General features: G+C 38.6%; 1 protein-coding gene across 14 annotated transcripts in view; it reads left to right on the top strand.

Annotated features, from left to right (window-relative positions):
- Positions 1-7,396: 7,396 nt before the first annotated feature.
- Positions 7,397-20,722, top strand: part of AOPEP (aminopeptidase O (putative)) — a 237,673-nt gene continuing 224,347 nt past the window's right edge. For 9 of the 14 annotated variants that reach the window (XR_008428554.1, XM_053931915.1, XM_053931914.1 and 6 more), the window contains exons 1-3: positions 7,397-7,519; positions 15,377-16,330; positions 17,949-18,014. Coding sequence is in view for 12 of the 14 variants with exons in the window: in XM_053931915.1 (XP_053787890.1) it covers positions 15,519-16,330; positions 17,949-18,014 (878 nt within the window). In the remaining 2 variants the exon portion in view is untranslated. Of the gene's footprint in view, positions 7,520-7,924; positions 7,974-15,376; positions 16,331-17,948; positions 18,015-20,722 lie in introns of those variants that run through there. The other 5 variants (XM_053931918.1, XM_053931916.1, XM_053931910.1 and 2 more) reach the window with 4 other exon arrangements.

Here is a 20,722-nt window from a genome sequence, read left to right as displayed (position 1 = left end):
TGTTTTGGTTGCATTTCTTTGGCCTGTGTCATGCTGAATACCCACACAAAATGTTAAATCTTCCTCATATGCAAGTCTACAATTTACTAGACACATAGCAAATTAGTACAAAACCTTATCTTGAGTCCTGTGAAAGAAATCCTGAATTTTGCTCTTTCAATTTGGTGCTTCAGAGATTTTTTCTCAACACCCTGGTGCTGAGATGATGGACTGATTGCCCAGAATAAGCACAAGGTGAGCCAAAGGCCCAATGCACAATCCATCAACCTCCCCAAACACAGTCTTCCAAGAGCTAACCAAAGGGTTTTCACAAACAGTTCATCCAAAATGCCACTTTGAGTTCTAAATGACAACAGCCTTGATAAAAAACATATATGTATTTACCTTACTAAAGCTGGCACAGTGTATTTATATGTCACCCATCACCCTGATATCTCAAAGCTTTTAAAATGTTTTGAAGTAGGAATTCTGTTATAACTACATGTACTCTCTTTCTTGCCAAAACATGGAGTAAGAACCTCAGCTAGAGAGAGTAAATAACAACTTGTTCACAACTCAGTTCCTAGGGTAGGAAATGTGGTGAACATACTAAAAAAAGCCAAAAAAAAAAAAAAAAGATGCTGGTTTTTAACAAATTAATTCTTAATCGAACACCTTTAATTCATTGTATTCTCAGTCCAGTTCTGAGATCTTGGTTCCCAGATTCAGTAACCAGAGGGCAGTGAAGAAAGGGGGAGACAACTTTGTCACATTTCTATGCTAAGTCACTTTATAGTCAGTTTCAATCAGTGCCTTCTCAGGCAAGTGTATATGCTACTTAAATATTGAGACAGTGCTTACTGGCCTGAAAGAGACAGAGAGTTTTACATAAATTTTTCTGTCAGGCTCTCCAGCTCATGTCCTCACCATCCATCCCTGCATAAACTTTCTTGTAGATTTTGAATCAAATTATGTGGGAAGCTGAATGTCATACAATTGCAGATCTGAACCCTCTATCCTATTAACTTTTGGTATTGTCTGAAAAAGCTACACAGTCTGCATCCAAAGATTTCAGTGCATTCCTGTAGCTTCTTATGGATGTGATGGACAGAGCTGCTGATATGCATGGGCACAGCTGGCAGGAAGGTGGAGGATGCCAGCAGAGCTAAGGGGCCAGCAGCTGCATCTTGGATACCCTTTGCACCTCGGTGGCCCCAAAGGCTGACAGTGGACAGCTGGCTCAGGAAACTAGACCTTTACACCTTTCTACATCTTCTCGGTCAGAAAAGGGAGGATACACTCTATAAGGTTAAGACATCTCCAGGCAACAAGTGAAACTTATTTTGGCACCAAGCAACCTGTATTCTTAAGGGATGCAATCATATTTCTTTCTGACATATATGGGGTTGGATGGGTTACAGTACCACAGGCCATTCCCTGCATGTCCTGCATTCCCTGCAGCCATTCTCCTCTAGTTACGTCTCAGATGCTTTACAGTCCATCTGTTATTTTATAAAATATTCTCTAGACATTCATTTGATTATATTTAGTTCTACCCTGCAGCATTTTTTGTGTTCCTGGTCTTTTTTTTTCATTTTGCTAGTGGCAAGTCACTATTAAATTATGCACAAATTTACTTAAATTCTTTGTATGCATTACATTTGGAGATCAGAGAGTCAACAGGAGTTTTTAATGATGATTCAATCCATTCAACTTCCTCTTGGTGTACTAGCTGGGAGGATTCACAATGAGCCGGTCTCTCCATTAAGCATAATGAAACCCACCATCTCAGGGGCAACAAATAATTCTCTTGTGTTTGTTGAGAACAGTTTCCTGAAGGCAAGACTTTTCAGTCTCTTTCTCCAATATTTAAATGTCACATTGCTCCATTCACGTCCGCAAGGTTAGGCAGCGACTGCGAGGGGTCAACGCAGAAGAAAAGGTGGGTGACGGGAAAATCTGAGGGTCCTTTATTCTTCTGCAGCAGTATCAGGAGTGTTCCCAAATACAGCCAAACACTAAGACCTCCAAAAAGGGGCAAACTTACACACACTATCATGGAACATTCTAGCAACATTCTAACCAAACATAAGATATGGGCAACCCATATTAACATAGTAACTCCCGTTGGAACAAACTTCAACTCTCACAAACTTGAAAGTGTCCCCGAACTTAGGGTGTTGCTTTCCATAGCCCTGGGTTGATCCAGCTACGGCTGGCTTGCTGGCCAGGGCAGGCCACTGGACCTCCACATTTAAAACAGTATTAAGATCTGATCAGGCCAAACTTATATCAAAGCATGAGGCCAAATTAAGACTACCATTATGTCCAACTTAGGTTGGACAGATGAGCAGAGATCAACCCTCTGAAATGCATCAAAGGCAAATCCAGGGTCCTGAACCTGGGGAGGAATAACCCCAAGCACCAGCACAGGCTGGGGGCTGACCTGGAAAGCAGCTCTGTGGAGAAGGACCTGGGGGTCCTGGTGGACAGCAAGCTGTCCATGAGCCAGCAGTGTGTCCTGGTGGCCAAGGCCAGTGGTATCCTGGGATGCATTAAGATGAGCATTGCCAGCAGGGTGAGGGGGGTAATCCTGGCCCTCTGCTCAGCCCTGTGCCCTGGTGAGGCACATCTGGAGTGCTGTGTCCAGTTTGGGCTCCTCAGGACAAGAGAGACATGGAGCTCCTGGAGAGGGACCAGAAAAGATCTAGAGAATTGCTCCAGGATCTGGAGAATCTTGCAAGAAAAGGCTGAGGGAGCTGGGCCTGTTCAGCCTGGAGAAGAGATGACTGAGAGGGAATGTCATCACTGTCTGTGAGTATTGGAAGGGATAGCAGCAAGAGGATAGAGCCGGGCTCTTCTCAGTGATGCTGAGCAATAGGACGAAGTCAATAGGAAGAAACTGATGCACAGCAAGTTCCACCTCAACTTGAGGAAGAACTTTACTGTGCAGGTGACCAGGCGCTAGAACAGATTGCATGGATAGGTTGTGGAGTTTTCCTCACTGGAAATAATCAAGAATATTCACCTGGATGCAATCCTGTGCCATTTGCTCTAGAATGACCCTTCTTGTGCAGGGAGGCTGAACTACATGACCTACTGCAGTCCCTTTCAACCCGATTCATTCTGTAATAACTAGTGAGTATTTACTAGAGTAAAGAAGAGTATTTACTATTTTTCTTAAATATGTGGCATTGGGAAAAAAGACCCATGACGAAACAAGTCAAGAATTTAGTAGTAAGGACCCCTATGAAATTCATCAAAATAAAAAAGACTGAGGTATGCGAGTTTACCTAAGTTTACCAGGTTTTAAAGATCTTTCAGGCATACCTGCTTTTATACCACCTTGTCCATTGTGCATTCTTATTCACCCTTTTGTTTCCTTTATAAAATTTACATACATTTATAACTGTTCTTACTTACATACCATTGTTACTACTGTGAAGATGTGTGGGAGACCCTTGCTGCCACCACACTATTTCTGCTGCCTCTTTGTTAAACCCTTTCCCATGATACTAAGTACTGTTGTTTCTTTACATTATAACTCTCTAAAATACATGTTGCCTCTTTCTCTGTGTTGGTAGATTTTTTAGCTGGTTTAGGCCCTATTGTTACAAACAATAATTAACAGTGTTAGGCAAGCCATATGTTCAAAGAAGTTTGAAAGCAGCCAACATCAAGTTTCAAACTGTTACCAAAATTTTGCACTTTCTTCATCAAAAGCATCTTCAACGTCAATTGTCAAATATAGTCTTCAACTAATATTTAACAGCATAGTTCGCTGTGCCAACTAAGTGCTGTACTCACAGGTATAATTTCTTTTTGTGGCTCTAAAGAAGAGGTCCATTTTTAACATGGGCTCATCATATTCCTGAACAGCACAACCACATGATGTAATTGAAAAAGAATTTATACACAAGCTCTAATCTACTTTGACTTCATTGGATGCAGCAAATACTTGTTACAAGATCACACTAATTACAAGATAATGGGCATAGTAATTAGTATTATCAACTATGCTAGTTAATGGCAATATTAGTTACTCCAGAATACAATCTTCATGTATTTTATTTCTTTGTCATTAGTATCTTGTGATCAATTAAAAGGTGGTTTGTAAATAGAGTTTATTAATTGTGAGCAGTCTAGACATCACTTGTTAGACTGAGTTTTGTTCTCTTCTCAATGTTTCAAGTACTCCTTACATATAGCAACTGCTCCAAATAATTGCCACTGCTGTCAAGTTTGGCACCAAAGTACGAGTGATGAATTATTTTTTAAAGTATTCAGCAATTACTTTCATTATTTTTTTACTTTTAGGATTTCTCTGAAGTATGATTGTTAAAGGTGTTAAATGTGAATAGTCCTGAAATATTGCCTGAATAAGCTGTTATAAAAATACTCCTCTATCTTAATCTTTAGTTTGGTGAGAGTCACAATAGTATTTTTACACTAAGCTTTCTTTTTAGTAACAAATAAAATTCATTAATGAATCATAAGCAGGTAACTACTTGGCTTATGTTTAATGTCAAATAAAACAAGCCTCCAATATTCATAAATATCAGGCTATTCATTGTTCACTTGACAAGAGCAATCCACAGTGATTTATTGTAAATGGGAAGGATGATGATAATGTGCCATGCTGTATGGATTTGGACAGATGGTATTTGTCAGAGAACAGCTCTTCTTTCAAAAAGTAGATTTTAGGTAAATATAGAGCAAGAAACAGGTTGGTTTATGCTTATGATTATATTCTTGTTTATTTTCTTTAGGCTATAATGGTGCATTCTCTCAGTCCCTGGAAAAGCTTGTTTGCAAGTGAGAGTAAGACTGGGCAACAATGATGACAATCCACGGATCTTTAACAAAGTGCAGTTAAATTAAAGAGCTCTGTACATCATTATTACATCAGTAGGAAACTTGAACCATATTGTGCACTGAAAGCAACAAAAAAAAACCAAACCTCAAAGGCTGCTGCAGTGCAGCATTTGCTTAAGCCTATGGTTTTCCTGATCAGAAAAAAATAGATTTCTTTTCTAGTATTTGCAAAGTAATCTGTAATTTCATTGTTTATACATCTATATATAGGTATCTGCATATCTCAGATCTTCTTAAAATGAACTGTTACAATAGTAACAGTTTTATCTGGATTTTATTTGGATTTTATCTGAATTCAAGACACATACTTAAACCTAACCAAAGCAGCACATTGATTTTAGACTCCCTTGGTTACTGCAGATAGACCTTGTCAGAAAGTCCTTCCAGAGTTTGGGTAGTGTGGATGCAATCCTCAAACAGAAGACCCTGTACTGGATCTGGCCATGTCAGAGATATTTTCTATTATGTTTCTACCAACGCTAGTATTTTGGAAAGATTGAGATTTCTGGCAGTTTTTGATGCTTTAAAAACCATTTCCATCAGACCTGCTCTAAATAAGTTTGCAATTCACAAGGGCAAGTAGGCATCCAAATGTCATATAGGCTCCTGAGTCCAGTATTTGTGCCCCTACATTTTCTGCTAACAGGCATTTGCTACCAAAATTCAGGAAAAAGAAGAGAACTCCTTAACACCAGTGTAGCATTAAGAAGTAGGCATTCTTTATTCAGCCAGATGCACAAAGGCATATCTCTTCCAGAAATCGTGCATGCTGAGTACAGAAAAAGTTCCTGTTTGTGTACTATTCTTTACATACATATTCATTGATTTTCCCGGAATAAACATACACTGACAATGATTTCTCTGAAATCACTGACATATGTTCATTCCCCTCTGCGCATGCGTCCTTCTGTGCTGGGGATCTCTTTTGGGGTCCCTGGTGGTCAGCGACCCCAGAGTCATACCTGACTGCCTGGTGAACTGGTAAAATTTGGCACAATGAAGCTGTCTACTTTCCAGTTGTTGTTCCTACAGAATAAGCATTATGTGGTTCCACAGGCCAGTGGTTTTTGAAGAGTAAGCATTGCCCATCAGGTACAAACAATTTTTCATCTGACAACACATTCACAAAACAAAGCCAAATCCTTCTCCTCAGGATGAGGGAGTTCAGGGAGAGACTCCCAATTTTTGCTGATAGTGGTTTTTCATGTTGCATAAGTAATTAAATGTTCATGGTGTTGTTTCAGTGCTGAAAATCACTGGAAATGTTTCATGCCTCTTCATTTTACTAGCAGGAGTAACAGAACAATTTCCCACTGAGGTGCATCCTTGGAGCTTGCACCCAACCTGCCCTATCACACAGAATCAGCTAATCAGTGATTAACTGCTCCAAGAGCTTAATCACTCATTGCCAATCTAAATGACTGAATAAGTGTCTAATCACACATATGATATAAAAATAAATGCTTTTATTTATGCTCTAAGCAGAGGCTACTGGGATTTTGGCTGCCTTGCAGATCAGTCACATGGCCCCACCTCAGTGTGCAAACAAAAAGTGAGCATCCATGTGGATATTTCAACAGGCCCACCAGGGCTGGTACAAATGGCTGGGCAATCCCGACACTGGACATCACCACCAGCAACCACACTAATACAGTTTCTGCCCTGCCACTCTTCCCCCACACCCGGGGAGAGGGAAATTCTCAGAATCACAAAATAGTTAGGGTTGGAAGGGACCTCTGGAAATGATCCAGTCCAAACCCCCCACTCAGGTAAGGTCACTTACAGCAGGTTACATAGGAACACATCCATGTGGATTTTGAGTATTTCCAGTGAGGGAAACCCTGCATCACCTGCGCAGCCTGTTCCAGTGTTCTGCCACCTTCAATTTAAAAGAAATTCTTCCTTATGTTGAAGTTAAATGTTTATGGCCACTGGTCCTCTCCCTGTTGCTGGGCACCACTGAAGAGTCTGGCACCATGCTCTTGGCACCCACCTTTGAGATATTTGTATGTATTGCTGAGATTCCCTCTCAGTCTTCTCCAGACTAAACAGGCTCAGTTCCTGCATTCTCTCCTCATAAGAGAGATGCTCCAGATCCCAAATCATCTTTGTGATCCTCTGCTGGACCCTTTCCGGTAGCTCCTTGTCTCTCTTTTATTGAGGAGCCCAGAACTGAACGCAGCACTCCAGATGCAGCCTCACCAGGGCCGAGTAGACGGACAGCACCACCTCCCTCAACCTTCCCCACTCTTCCCGATGCACCCCAGGATACCCTTGGCCCTCCTGGTCACAGGAGCACGGCCGGCTGATGGGCAACTTGTCATCCACCAAATCAGCCTCTAGCTGAGGAGGCGAGGCCAGCTCTGCTGACAGCAGACGCGTTACACTCGGTTGCCCGCACCGGGACCGGCGGGGGCCGGCGAAGGGCGCGGCGGTGGCGGGGCGGGCCCGGGCGGATGAGCTCATCTGCGGGCGCCGCGGCCGCGCCGTAGGGGCGGGAGGTGAAGCCGGCGCGGCGCCGGGCGCGGGTGGGTGGCGGCAACGACGACGGCGGCAGCAGCAGCAGCTCGGGCGCCTGGCGGGGCCGGTCAGGGGACGGCGTGTCCCTGTGTGTCCGCGCACACGCCCCGGGAGCCGGCGCGCAGGCGGGGCAGTGGCCGCCGCTGTAAGTGTTCCTTCCTTGTCCGTCGCCCCCCCCGTCCCCGTGCTTCCGGCCGGGTCCTGCCGCGCTCGGCCGGACCGGCCGCTGTCCCTGTCCCGCAGCGCTTCCCGCCGCTCCGCCACGCCTCGTGAGAGGGAGGCGCTGCTGGAAGTGACAAAATTCTCCATCCCTGCCTTTCCTTACAAACTAAAAGGCTGTGCCCAGAGCTTGGGGAGCAGTGGAGGAGGCGGAATGCAAAGCAGTAGGGAATGTGTGGCCGGCAATCGTTGCTGTCCTTTTTCACGCAGAGGGTCAATGGCCTGCTTGTGGGCTCCTGGTGTCCTGAAAGATCTTTAAACGTGGATCTTTTCGAATCTGTTACATCTGTTCCGCTCATTGTCCTCTTTAACAGTGGAAACATGTTGGTGAAACTTCTGTCTAAATGGTTGGTGGTGTGTAATTCATCTGGGGATCTCAGGTTAGTTGTGTGTTAGGTGCATTAGTACTCAGAATAATGCTTAGATTGCAGAGGTCGTTAAATGGCTGAGATGGCTTGTCAATGTCAACGTTGGAAAGACTTTTTCCAATTCCAGCCTTAAAGACTTTGTTCTTTGACGTTGTAGGTAGTATTCATTAACAACAGCTGCATTAAGCTGAAGACAAGTCATTCTGTTCCAGCACAGATTTTATTTGGGTGATTCCTGTGTATGAATGTTGTCAGATATGTATGCTGCATATCCTGAAAGTCAGTCATACACAACCTTTCCTTGTGTATTTTGAGTGAAAATAAAATCCAAGGTAGTTCCTGTTTAATGCTGTTCCGCATCTCTATAGAATCATTCGCTTTGGAGGGACCACTGACGATTATCTAGTCCCTGTTCAAGCAGGGTTAGGTATAGCAAGTTACCCAGGCCCATGTTCACCTTGAAATCATTTTGTAAAATAAAATCTGGAAAATTCTGTCCTTATGCAAGTGTTGGTCATGGGGTTTGTTTTGTTTTTGTGGGGTTGTTGTTTTGTTTTTTAATTTTGGTTCAGTTTTTTTCTTGTTTTTTTTTTTTTTAAGGTTTTTTTTAATAACAAATAACAAAGTAATGGTAAATTTGGGGGCAGAAAATTGTAAACCACATATTTGGTCTCTCTTTAAGTATTTGGTCATTACTGCAATAGAAATAATTGTCAATGGAGTAAAGATAGGTTAAGTGTAATATCAGGATACTCTTCCTAACTGCTTTATCAGTTTAAGTTATGCTTCTTTTTCAGTCTTGGGTGTTCTTTTTAGTATTTTGGGGGCAGAAGGGGACTTCTGTTTTTTTTGGTATTTCTCTTCTTATTTAAGCTGGAAGATGGAGTTTTCTTTCTTGGCTTGTCATTTCAGCTCATAGAAATAAATTTCTCTCGCTGCTAACTTGCTGCTCTAGTTGGTAAAGAAGGTCTTCCATTATACTCATTATTCCTATAGTTTTCAGACTTAAAAGGAGACTTCTGGAATGGTACCAGTTGTTTTATCAAGGGATATCAGTGATTGAATTAATTTTCACATCAAAGCCTCATTACAAAATGTGCTGAGTTTCTTGTGACGCAGAGGTCTGTAAGCTCTCTGCTGTGGATTGTTTTGTAGTAGTTTAACATGAGCAAATGTTTCTGTTAGCTTGTTTAAGCCTTACTTTCATCTATAGAACACATTCTTGCCTTAAAAAGGCTTAAGATCTCTTAGGTATTTGTCTTATGTGTGTATAGGGGAAAAAAGTTTGTAATTACCAAAAATAATGTATACATATTCCTTGGTATTTAAAGAGTAAAAATACTGTTGATGCTGGTGTTAAAAACTGAGTTCTTAGTAAGATCTTAGTGTCTTATATTGTGTGGAAAATGTATAAACCTGGATTTGGAAGGAGCTGCCTTGAAAGCAGTTTAAATGGCATTGGTTATAAAACTCTTCTCATAAAAAAGAGAATGTTTACCCAAAAGGCACTTTTTTTAAATTTTAAAGTTTCTTTAAATGTTAAGTAGAGAGCATTATGGCCTTAATTCTAACACTTGCTTGTTGAAAGCAATTGAATTAGCTTTTTTTTTACAGATGAAGAAAATCATGCTTGGCTGAAGGTGAAGAAAGTCCAAACATAGCTTTATTTTCCTGGTATAAAAAGGTGGTGTTTAAATGTGTGGCATATAGGGGAAGTCTGTGTCACTGAAATTCTTCTACACCTTTTGAAGAATACCGTGAGTACGTAACACGAACAAGTTGTTCTCTGTGCTTGTTTGTGGATCAGGATATTAGCTTACATTACCAGCTCAGGTGCATGTGACAGGCTGTGGGCTCGAGTGGCTGTGCATGGAAATAGCTATCTCTGCTGACTGTTGATAAAAGCAGATGATTCTAGCAGGATTTCAAACAGGCTTAGCATAAATTGGTAACGTTCTTCTGACCATCCTTAGTTTGCTAGAAAACTAAATTAGCATAAATTTCTATGGAGTTACTTAAATGGACTGTTATTTCAGGGAATGAGTTTGTGTGAGGTGTGAAAAACAGAAAAGCTGAGATAGAAATGGGCACCTTCTTAGGGATTGATGCCTGCTGTGTGTGTCAGCATTTGTGTGTTACTTTGTGTGACTCTGATTTTGCATGATATAAAATAGTGGTATGGTTTGTAAAGCCTTACCACTATGGCCTTAGAAATATTTGCATTGAAATATTTGCAGCAACTCAAATTTTATTCAAATATTTTGTAGCAACTCCATGCCGGGAGTTTTCCAGGGCTTGATAGATATCAACTACAGAGCTGTAACTGCTTGGATTGGTTGGAGACTTGATCTTCTATTGTACTTCTCTTTTCATTCATTTTTGTTTTCTAAGATTTTGGAACTGCATGAAAAACGACAGCTGCAGTTGTGCTCTGAAACAAGGTGTATTTTGTGTATGCTTTATGTTTGACATATGCCTTCATGACAAGATGCAGGACTACCTTTAACAGTTGTGTAAGCCATGACAGTGTCCCAGGTAAGACAGTCTTTCACTGGCTGGTGTAGCAGGAGTGCAGTGGAATTAGGCGTGTGCTTGGAAAGGGAGTAGGTAATTCAGTACATTCTTGGCAGTGTATTTCTAGCTCCTGACACTGTATTAAGAAGTTATCTTTAATGACCACACATCTTCTGTTTTTCAAGGTGGGTTTGTTTGGGTTTTTCTTTTTAAGTTTGTAAGCCTTTCACTTGCTTCCACCTAGTAGTGCCTCTGGTGGACATTTCAGCAAGTTCAGAGGCTTTTCTAATTCTCTTATCTGAATTATTACTGTTAGAGTGGAATTAGACTGGAGTAGTTAGCTATTAGCATTTAAAATAACAGCTTCTTGGAATAACAGAATATCAATATCAGGTATCATAATTGATCACTCTAGTTTTTAATGTGCTGTTTACAAGTTAACGTGTAGACTCCTTTATATAACAGTTCTCCTCCTCCCTTTCCTGGTTCACCATTTGAAATGGGTGTTCTGTGTAGTTCAGCTGTCCCTGGGTTTTTTTTTCCCTCAACTTTCACTGGACAGAATTATATTTCAAAGTTCTTCCCTATCTCTTTCCTTTTTGCTTTTAACTTTAAAACCTGAGACTATGAGTTACAGTGTATTGTCTATCAAAAAGAAACTTTTTTTCTCCTCATTTTTAGGAAGCTTAATCTTGTCTACTTTGCAACCATGTTTTATGTTGCCTGGAAACTTTTTCTCATATCTGCTTTCAGAGACCTGTGTTTCTAATTCAGGCTGATGCTTTTTGTATTGAGTGGAAACAATGTTATATAAATATAATTCCCCAAAGGATCATATCTCTTCTGTTTCCCATTCTTCGGGTCTTTTATGCAATTCTATTATGTTGTGCTGATCAAGACTGGCTCTATTAACATTGGCCACCATCTGCTGTTATTGTTTATTCTTTTGTGAATATCTGTCTTCTAAAATATTAAAACATAAAACCAAATAATCAGCTTTCCATGTAATTTTATTTACTTTTATTACTTACAAAATGTATTTACAAAGTACATTTAATAAGAAAGATGCATTGAATTTAAGGTCTATCTTCAAAATATACTAGTAATTTTTTACATCTGTTTGAGTGAAAGAAGTATGACATGAAACACTGTTTATGAAATGATCACCAGGATTTTGTAGCAGCATTACAATTTCTAATTTTTTTTTTTTTTCATGCATGGAGTTCAGCTAGTGAACCTCCTTTTCTAAAGGCGAAATGCATTAATTGCACAGAAATGAAAACCAGATACTCATATTATGGGCGTAATATAGCAAAAAATACTACAGAAGACAATGTTGAATAAGAGATGTATTTCAAAAAAACATGTCAAAAATTTTTTCTGTGATGCCAGTACCTTGATAAATGTGTAAGATAGCAAACAACTTATCATACCAAATTCAAAGAATATTTCTCAGAACAGCATATTTATGAAGCAGTATTAAAAGATGTACTGTTTGCATGCACAAAGCTTGAATATGCACAGAGAACTTTCAAGGTGTACAGCAAGGGTTTTGCTTCAGAAGGTGAGGTAATGTGTTTCCTGTGTTATATCAACACCATGATTAGAATTTGTTCTCTTAACTTATTAAGGAAAAGTGAAAAGAAATACAGAATGAATGACAAATTCTGGACTGAATTAGTTATATGATTGTATGTAGTTTGGGAGTTAAGTTTTTTACACTCCATCTCAGTCTGTACTTAATTTGTCACAAAAAATGTAGGAAAGAATTCTTCGTTTGTAGGAAAGAATCTTTCATTTGTTTACCTAGGCTTGACTTGCAAATTTGTATAGCATTGCAGCTCCTGTTGATTCTTCCTAGGATTTTGATAGGTTGTATTTTAGTACCAGCAGTAGTAATCAATTTGGAGGGATAATAATACAATGATTTATTTATAATTTTTGGGAAGACTTGATTGAAGAAAAGACACCATGAAATGATATTTGTTCAAATGCAGTTGGAATCAAATGATAAATAAAATAATTTTTTACTGCCTGTTCAGTTAAACCCCCCAAATTATCACATATTTATGAAAAGACATCACAGTCTATACAAAGAAGAGCATGGGGTTTACATATTTGATAGTTGCACAGCTACCTTTTTCCTCCTCACCAGTCCCTAGTACCTGTCATTACAACTCTTTTCTTCTGTGAGTGCACATATACTTTCTCTGTATATCTTCTCAGTGGTTTAGTCATGTTGGACCAGTGAGGGACAGTCTGTGTGTAGATTCTAAATTTCAAACAAAGGATCAGTATGTTGTTTTACAACATCGTTGAACTAGCACTACTGATTGAAAGAAATGTACAGATACCTAGACTTCAAACAAATATAAAAAAAAAATACATATAAATAATTTTGTCCTGTTTAGTTATGTGTTCTGAGAATGATCCTTTTAAAAAATTTGTGAAAAGTTCAAGACCTTTTAACTCTGATATTATATTCTGTTGTAATTTTTATCCTCCTCTTTTGCTGAAGTGCATCCTTCCTTTACCATTTTTTGCTTGCATTTTTTTCACTTGGCTTTATTTCAAGTTTGCTTTAGTGTGATTCCTGTGTTATTTGTTTCATCACTACAGAAGTTGTGTGTGTGGTTATTCAGTGCCCTGATCTTTTACTTTTTCCTTGATAATAAAAGGCTGTCTTTATAAGTGTCCACTGTCTATTTCAGCATCCAAATAAATGGTTCATTCCTGTATTTTCTTCTTGAATAAAACTGATAATTCCCCAAGGTGGTTGAGGTCCAATATTTGATAAGCCAACCAGAGCCTGAAGGAGAAGTAGATAGCCATCTTGTCTAGGACACAAGCATTTATCCATGTATTTGAATGTCATAAAATTAGCAGTGCTGTTCATGACAATGACAGAGAACACTGTTTCATGGGAGTATATTTTGGTATTCTTATACTTAAAATTGTGTATTTCTGTTCTCATTCATTATTTTCTCATTTCCTTTTCATTTAGTGTTTCAGTTCAGTAACGAAAAAAGCAGCTCTACAGAATACAAAAACCAATCAATTTTTACAGTTTTAGAAAATTAGCTCCATGTAATGCCTTGGAATGCATGGAGGATAGTTGTATTTGCAAGACAGCTTATTTTTTTTTGCTTGTCTTTTCTCCATGCCCCTCTGGGGAGAGGCTGCCTACCTCTGCTGTACACATCCAGTCAGAACCTGGGGTATAGCAGGTAATCTTCCCTAACTGTCTTTTCCCAAGGCTGGCCTCTCCTCCCTACAATTGTATGCATAGGATAGTACTCACTTTTTATAAAAGATGTCAGTATTATATTTTAAATATTTACAAATTAAAAATGTGTTTGTGCAAAACAGAGTTTGAATGTTAGTTAAGTGTTGGGTTTTTCCCCACCAAGTCACTTTATTTCTTTACTCTATCACCAATAATTACTTGACCTGCTAGCAGTCATGAGGTTTTTGTAGTCAGAAAAAAATCCAGGTAACGTTAGGTTCAGTCCACAGCATTACACACAGACATTATAGATATGTTGCTCATGTTGCTTGAATTTACTGAGCTATTTCAGTGAAAGAACCTTCTGATGTGAGCTTGTTGCTTGGGTATGTTTGCAGAAGTACTGAAAGATTGTTAAAAATTCAAAGGAAGGTTTTTCTCAGCTTGCTGTCAAAGACAGCCCTGAAAGAGCTCTTTCTGATAGCTAGAAAGCCACTGAGGTAGGGATACTTGCTATGATTTTGTGCTTTGTGTGAAACTAATTTAGGGAACTATATGGACAGTTTCTTGCCCTGAGCCTTTCTTTACTACTTAATGATAGTAACTTTATAGCATGCCCTGGATTCCTACAAAAAAGATACAGCAAGTCTTTAGGGAGTCTGAGTTCCCATCTGTGCTGACTTTGAGAACTATATAAAAATTGGCTTTGGATAGTGAAGTCTATGATGAGGTGTAAAACTGAAATGGATTGTGCATGTCACAATGGAGTATCTGTTCTCTTAAGGCAATTAGAAGCAGGTCTGGCTGCCTATCATGGTGAGTGTCACTGAAATGCCAGGAAGATAATTGTCTGTATTTCATCCTCTGATATCTATTCGTCATCTAGAAAGCAAATAGAAGGGACTTCAGTGGGCTAAAAGTGCATGACTTTGGCTCAATGGTCATAGCAAAAATGTGCATGTCAGTTCAACTTTGCGATGAACTTCTGCCTATTTTTGCAACAAATGTTGGTGCATGTTAGTATTTTTGTGCCTTTATAGGTATTTACATATTTTCCAGTGAAAAGACTTATTGTTCTCTGTAAGATGCTATTCTGATTGTTGTGAGTTTCCAGCTACAAAAATGTAATTATATACCTCAGGTATTTAAGATTTTAAAAATCTTGATGAGCAATCTCAAAGGAATACTTGGAATGCACTCCGTGTAAATTGGCTCATTTTCTTCTAAGTGTTGATATGAGAGTGGTTGTAATGTGGAAAGTATATTAATCTGTGGACAAGCATTGTATATAGGAATTTATTACTCTAAAAATTTAAAATCTATGAGGTGATTTAGACTTTTGTTATTTAAAATCACAGCAGAGATATATCACTATGTTTTGATACTTTTGGTTGTTTCTATCAGTTTATAAAATCTGTCTAGAAATACTTTCATTTCAAATACTTTGAAATGAAAGTGTTTGAGTTCTTATCTGAAGAATACAGCCACTGGTCCTTGACAGCAAATCCTGAAGCAAGCAGATGCCATTCTAGCCTGATGCCATTGTGTGGAGATACAATCACCCTTTAGCAGTACTACTGTAATAAAGGCAACTGGACTTCAAATAGATTTAGAATCAATGCATTTCAGAAATGGTTGTGAGATGATTTTCTTTCTTTTTTTTTTTTCTTTTTAGAGTACAAGAAGTGGATAAACTACAATTTCAATACCATAATCTTATTCAGAATTATTTTTAGCACTGAGAGACTGAATATTCTCCTTCTGGAGTTATCGTATGTCAGAATTGTCCAAGGCTTTGTAAAACTGTTGCCCAATAGATGAATATGGAGACACAGCTAGACCCCATGAAGGATGACTTGCCTTTAATGGCAAACACTAGCTACATGCTTGTAAAGCACTATGTGTTGGACTTGGATGTGGATTTTAAAAGTAAAGTTATTGAAGGCAGCATAGTTTTGTTCTTTGAGACTGGGAGCCAGTACAGGAGCACCAGCAGTGCTGGCAAAGAATGCTGCCAGTCAGAGTTTGATGAAACCTGTAAAATGAGGGCATCTGAACCCTGCCACATTCCTATGATAAATGTTAGTACCTGTTCATCTAAAACTAAATGTAATGATTTTGCTGTCAGTGGTAAAGAAGAGGAAGCTACTTCCGAGGAAAACAGTAACCATAGCAACAGTGAACAGGCTTCTGGGATTTCTAGTTCAAAGGACTGCTGTGACATAGAGGATCGTGGAAACAAGGATTTTCTGCTGGTGTTGGATTGCTGTGATTTATCTGTACTAAAGGCTGAAGAGGTAGATGTTGCTGCTGTGTCAGGCATTGAAAAATTTACAAGGTCTGCCAAACTAACTGGTGTTCCAAAGGAGCTGGAAAATCTCAGGAATCGGATTGTACATGAACTTGTGACTTTACCTGCAGATCGCTGGAAGGAACAGCTATACTATTTTACTCACTGTAGCCAGGCACCTGGCTGTGGGGAGCTTCTGTTTAGTACTGGCACCTGGAGCTTGGAGATAAGGAAATCAGGAATTCAGACTCCAGTGGACTTTCCTCATGCAATAAGAATATGGTACAAAACCAAGCCAGAGGGAAGATCTGTCACATGGACTACAGACCAGAGTGGCAGGTATGTAGCTGTTTGCTGAAAGCTTTGTATGCAATAAATTTAAATAGGTGCAAGAATGGAGAATCATATAATTGCTGAGCAGCTGTGAAGACAATGAGAACACTGTTCCACAGTTTTCATTTCATCCTTGGTTTGAATCCTTTTACTGTCCTGTAGAAGAACAGACAATCTGTCTGCTTGTGAAACCCTAATGGACTCGAAGATCACAGGCCTGTCTTAGTGATTGTGTTTGCCCTTTCTGAGTGAGAGTAAATTACTTGTGTGTATTTCAGTAAGTCTGTGCAGGAAATGGGAAATTATCATTTAGGGAAAGAAAAGGTATGAATGACAGGTTACTTTGTGCTCTTTTTCCTTCCTGGCTTACACAGCATAAAGTTCAATATACATAACATTTAACAGAATTACTTCATAATTAGTCCTTTATTAATATTGTAATCAGCTTAGAAATACAGTCTTTTCCTGTTTAGTCTCTCATAATCAGCTTTCAAAATCTTCATCTGTAATGTTAAGAACATAGATGATAGCAAATGAACTGCAAACTGAAAGAAGAATGGGCATTATATCTAGTGTTAGTGAAAAGGACATGGTATTGCACTGAAATCTTCAATATAAGCCTTTTATAGAAGGGAAACTACGATCCACTCTTGACTTCTACTACTGTAATTGTTTTATTGGAATGTTGAAAGGTGGTTGTTTAATGGCTGTTATTTCTTTCTGATGTCTAAAAAGCCGGAACAAAGTTGGAATAAGGAACAAATTTCACCTAATTGAATACTTGCTTTTCTTTCCCAGCCAAGAGATAGATGGTTACCATTTATTTCAGTTATATTCATATAAATTAAGTCTTTTCATTAGCATCTGTGTTGGTGAAGAAAATGAGGCCTTTTGATTGTATTTCTGGTGGTTAGGAAATTCTGCTACTAATCTGTAAGCACCATCAAGTCCAGAAATGTCTCATTCATGTTCATTATTTCTTTACCTTTCTTTCCTCACTCCCTGAGGAGCTATTTTTGGTATGAGTTTAGGAAATTTAACTTGATATAGTACCCTTATATCTGAAAACTCTGAATTTTGACTGCATGTGAAGGAAGAGCAATTGCCCGTGATCATGTGTCTATGTCCACCTGCCCAACTAATGTTAGCAACAGTCAGCTGGTATAGGACTCCTCCTCTGTGTGTTTTGAGCATTTGAATGTTTCTTTTGAACATTTGAATGTTTCTTTTAAGTATCTAAATCATAAACAGTTTTGACTCTTTGTAACCCTTTCACTGCAAAACATTTACTTCAGTGACACTTCATGGCAGCTGTACACAAATGGATGGAATTTTGTGTATCAGTAATGGAGCAGAAAAAGCAGGCTTGTCATGGCTCCAGCAGTTTGCTGGTAAAAAATAGTACAAACCGATTTATTATTAGGCCTACGTAGGGTATTCCAAAAACTAATGCCTGTCAGAAAATAAGTTTTCCTAGCATAGTCATTAGAATCTTTCTTGGTATCTTTTAAAAATCTAATTCTATATGTGATAAGCCCATAAACATTGTGGTAAATCTCATATTGCCATAGGAGGATTCTTCAAATTTTCCCAAATTATGTATCTGGTGCTTTTTTTTTTTCAGATGTCAAATCCTTTGCCAAAGGAGTCTATGCTGTGGTTCCAACCCTGAAGAAAAGTATATAACAAAGTATACACATTATATAACCACTTCCAGTGTTTCCTGTAATTTAACACTAGTACAATATTTTGAAATTTAGCCTATGCACAATTTTATCAAGAGTTCCATTTAATTTGTTTTAAAGAATGATATATTATAATACACAATAAAACCCAGCTGAAACAAAGCTTTGTGGGATGAGTTTAGGCAAGATCAGATATGTGTGTACAAACATGTTATCACAGCAGGACACACTCCTGTTTTTAGTAGAGGAACTGAATATGTGGAATTTCAGCATTTACCTGTCCAAGCTTTTGGGGCCAAAGAAAAAAGGCAACGACAGATCTGACTTGTGGTGAGGGAAGGAGGGAAAATATAAAGGAATGACCAGGACACCTACCAAAATACACTTGATGAGAGGGACACTTTTGACCTCTCTAAATTTGGATGCTAGTTCCTTCCATCACTGGTGTGATGACACAGGTGTATGTACAGCTGGGTCATAAGGCATGTTAGGGAGCTAATCTAATTGAAAGTAAGTAGAGGGGGGAAAAGAATAGAAGGGAATAAGATGTGTTTGGAAAATAATACTGAGGTTAGTTTGGAAGGTAGAGTTATTTACTGCAAATTAGAAAATGTGTCATGAAAATAGATGTTTATTTTTCAGTGGCATAAGTTAGTGTTGTTCTGTGCTCTTGGAAGCTGGAAATGCAGGAAGGGAATAAAGGTTTTCTTCATAGACAAGGTTTGGTAGAATAAGATAGTCCAGAACCCTGGTAGGTCACAGACTAAACCTAAGAGGCTCTCCTTAACTGTGGGGAATCTCTACTGTTATTTTGTTTAATTTTGTTCCCAGTAATGGGAACATGGGAATATAAATATTTGAGCAATTAATGAAGTATTTTGAAGTTCATTGGATTATTTATGTGATATGCAATGACTTCTAAAGACTGACAAATTATATGGATAGAATAGAAAAGTAAAACAAACAAAGAAAAGCAAATCACAAATCCCCCCCCAAACCAATGTCCAAAAATCACAAACAAACAAACCCCCCCCCAAAAAAAAGCCAAAATCAAACCTCAAATGTAGGCAAACCCTGAGTACAAAACAAATGGATTTGATATTCCTGAATATAAAATTCATTCATCTTGTACTCAGGGTTTGCCTCTTTTTTTGTTCATTTTTATTTTTTGTTTACTTGTCATAAAGCTGTCCAGAGGAGTGACCAGAGATGCCACTCCTGTGTTTTGTGAATGTTTTGTGGATGCTTGTTCTTCCAGTGTGACAAATAACTAGATAAACATTGTGAGTTCTCTGCTTATCTTTCTTTTGCTGCATGAAATTTCCTTAACCCTTGAAACGTATTGTGGCAAAGATTATGGTTGGCATAAGTATTACATAAGTAGATTATTTGAATATTACAAGCTCATTAAAAGTTAAAGACTGGGGTGGAAGGGATAGGTAGTAGAAAGAGGAAAGGAACTGTGAAGTTTCTTGCTAGGAGGGGTAGAGATAAATGATTTAAAAAGGGCAATTACGGGTATCAATTGACAAAAGCAGTCTAAACCTAATTATTTGGCTTTGCTATTCTGTCATGTGCTTAGATTAGCTGGGTTTTTTTCCGGATCAAATGAAGAAACTGATCGATATCAGGATAAGAATTATATTTCTGATCCTGTTATGTACTGAAATTGTGCTGCCTGACCCCAAACAAAGACAGTTGTCAGCTGCAGTGGATATCCTAAAGTAACATTGCACAATTACCAATGCTATAAAAAGAAATTACCACTGTAAAAGAAGTATAACAAATATCTAATTAAAGGCTTACATAATTGTTCTTCTGATAGTTTCCTTTAAAAATTTAGAACTTATCTATTTCATTACTATTTTTTAGCAGACTGACATAATTGGGTATATTTAGGAAAATAATGAGGTTAATAAATATACCTGATCAAAAATTATATTAAAATGGGTGAGGAGTGAAAGAAGTCCTACTTCTGAAGAAAGATTATGTATGTGACCCGTCTTTCTCCATTTCTCTAACTCACTTTCTGCTTGGGCTTTTATGGTAGACACTTGTGACCTTCCTCTGTGTGTATATTTCAGAATTAAAATGTCTTAGGGAAAAAAAAACATAGTGGACTAGGAGGCTTAGAACTAAGCCTGTAGGAGCAGCTTGAATGCTAGCACTAAGCATACATGTTCACTGAGTTTCATTTTTCCCATCTGCAAAATGGTATTGACATTATCTGTAAAATACCTTGTGGTCTGCAGGTAAAGGTGCTCTCTCTGAGCATAACGTGACATGAATGTTCTTGGTAGCATCCATTCTCTGTAATGTTTATATTGTATTTGACATAGCATTATAACATTTAGTTTAGCACTGTTCTGCCAGCCTGTTTTTCTGCCATGCCTTGTGGTATTTCCCTGTACAGAATATGAAGATCCCCTATACTGCTCCTAAGAGTGAATTGTACCAATGGCACCTGAGAAAACAGCTTTCACAGTGCATGGCAAATCATTGGGAAAATGTGCGTAGCAGTAGTCACTAACTCCACCTTTCCTTTTTCCTTTTCATTCTTCCCAGCACATATGTGTTTTAGGGTGAATAATAATCCCAGTAGCTCTTGACTAACATTACTAGGAGGAAGCAGGTCTTCCTAGAAGGTGAAAAAATAGGTTCTTCATTTTTCCCGTGAACTCACTGCCATGCACTCTGTTTTTTATGGGAGAAA

This window comes from Vidua chalybeata, chromosome Z (assembly GCF_026979565.1).
Source record: "Vidua chalybeata isolate OUT-0048 chromosome Z, bVidCha1 merged haplotype, whole genome shotgun sequence".
NCBI classification, from domain to species: domain Eukaryota; kingdom Metazoa; phylum Chordata; class Aves; order Passeriformes; family Viduidae; genus Vidua; species Vidua chalybeata.
Note: the sequence above shows the minus strand (reverse complement) of the source record. Positions and strands in the feature narration are given on the sequence as shown.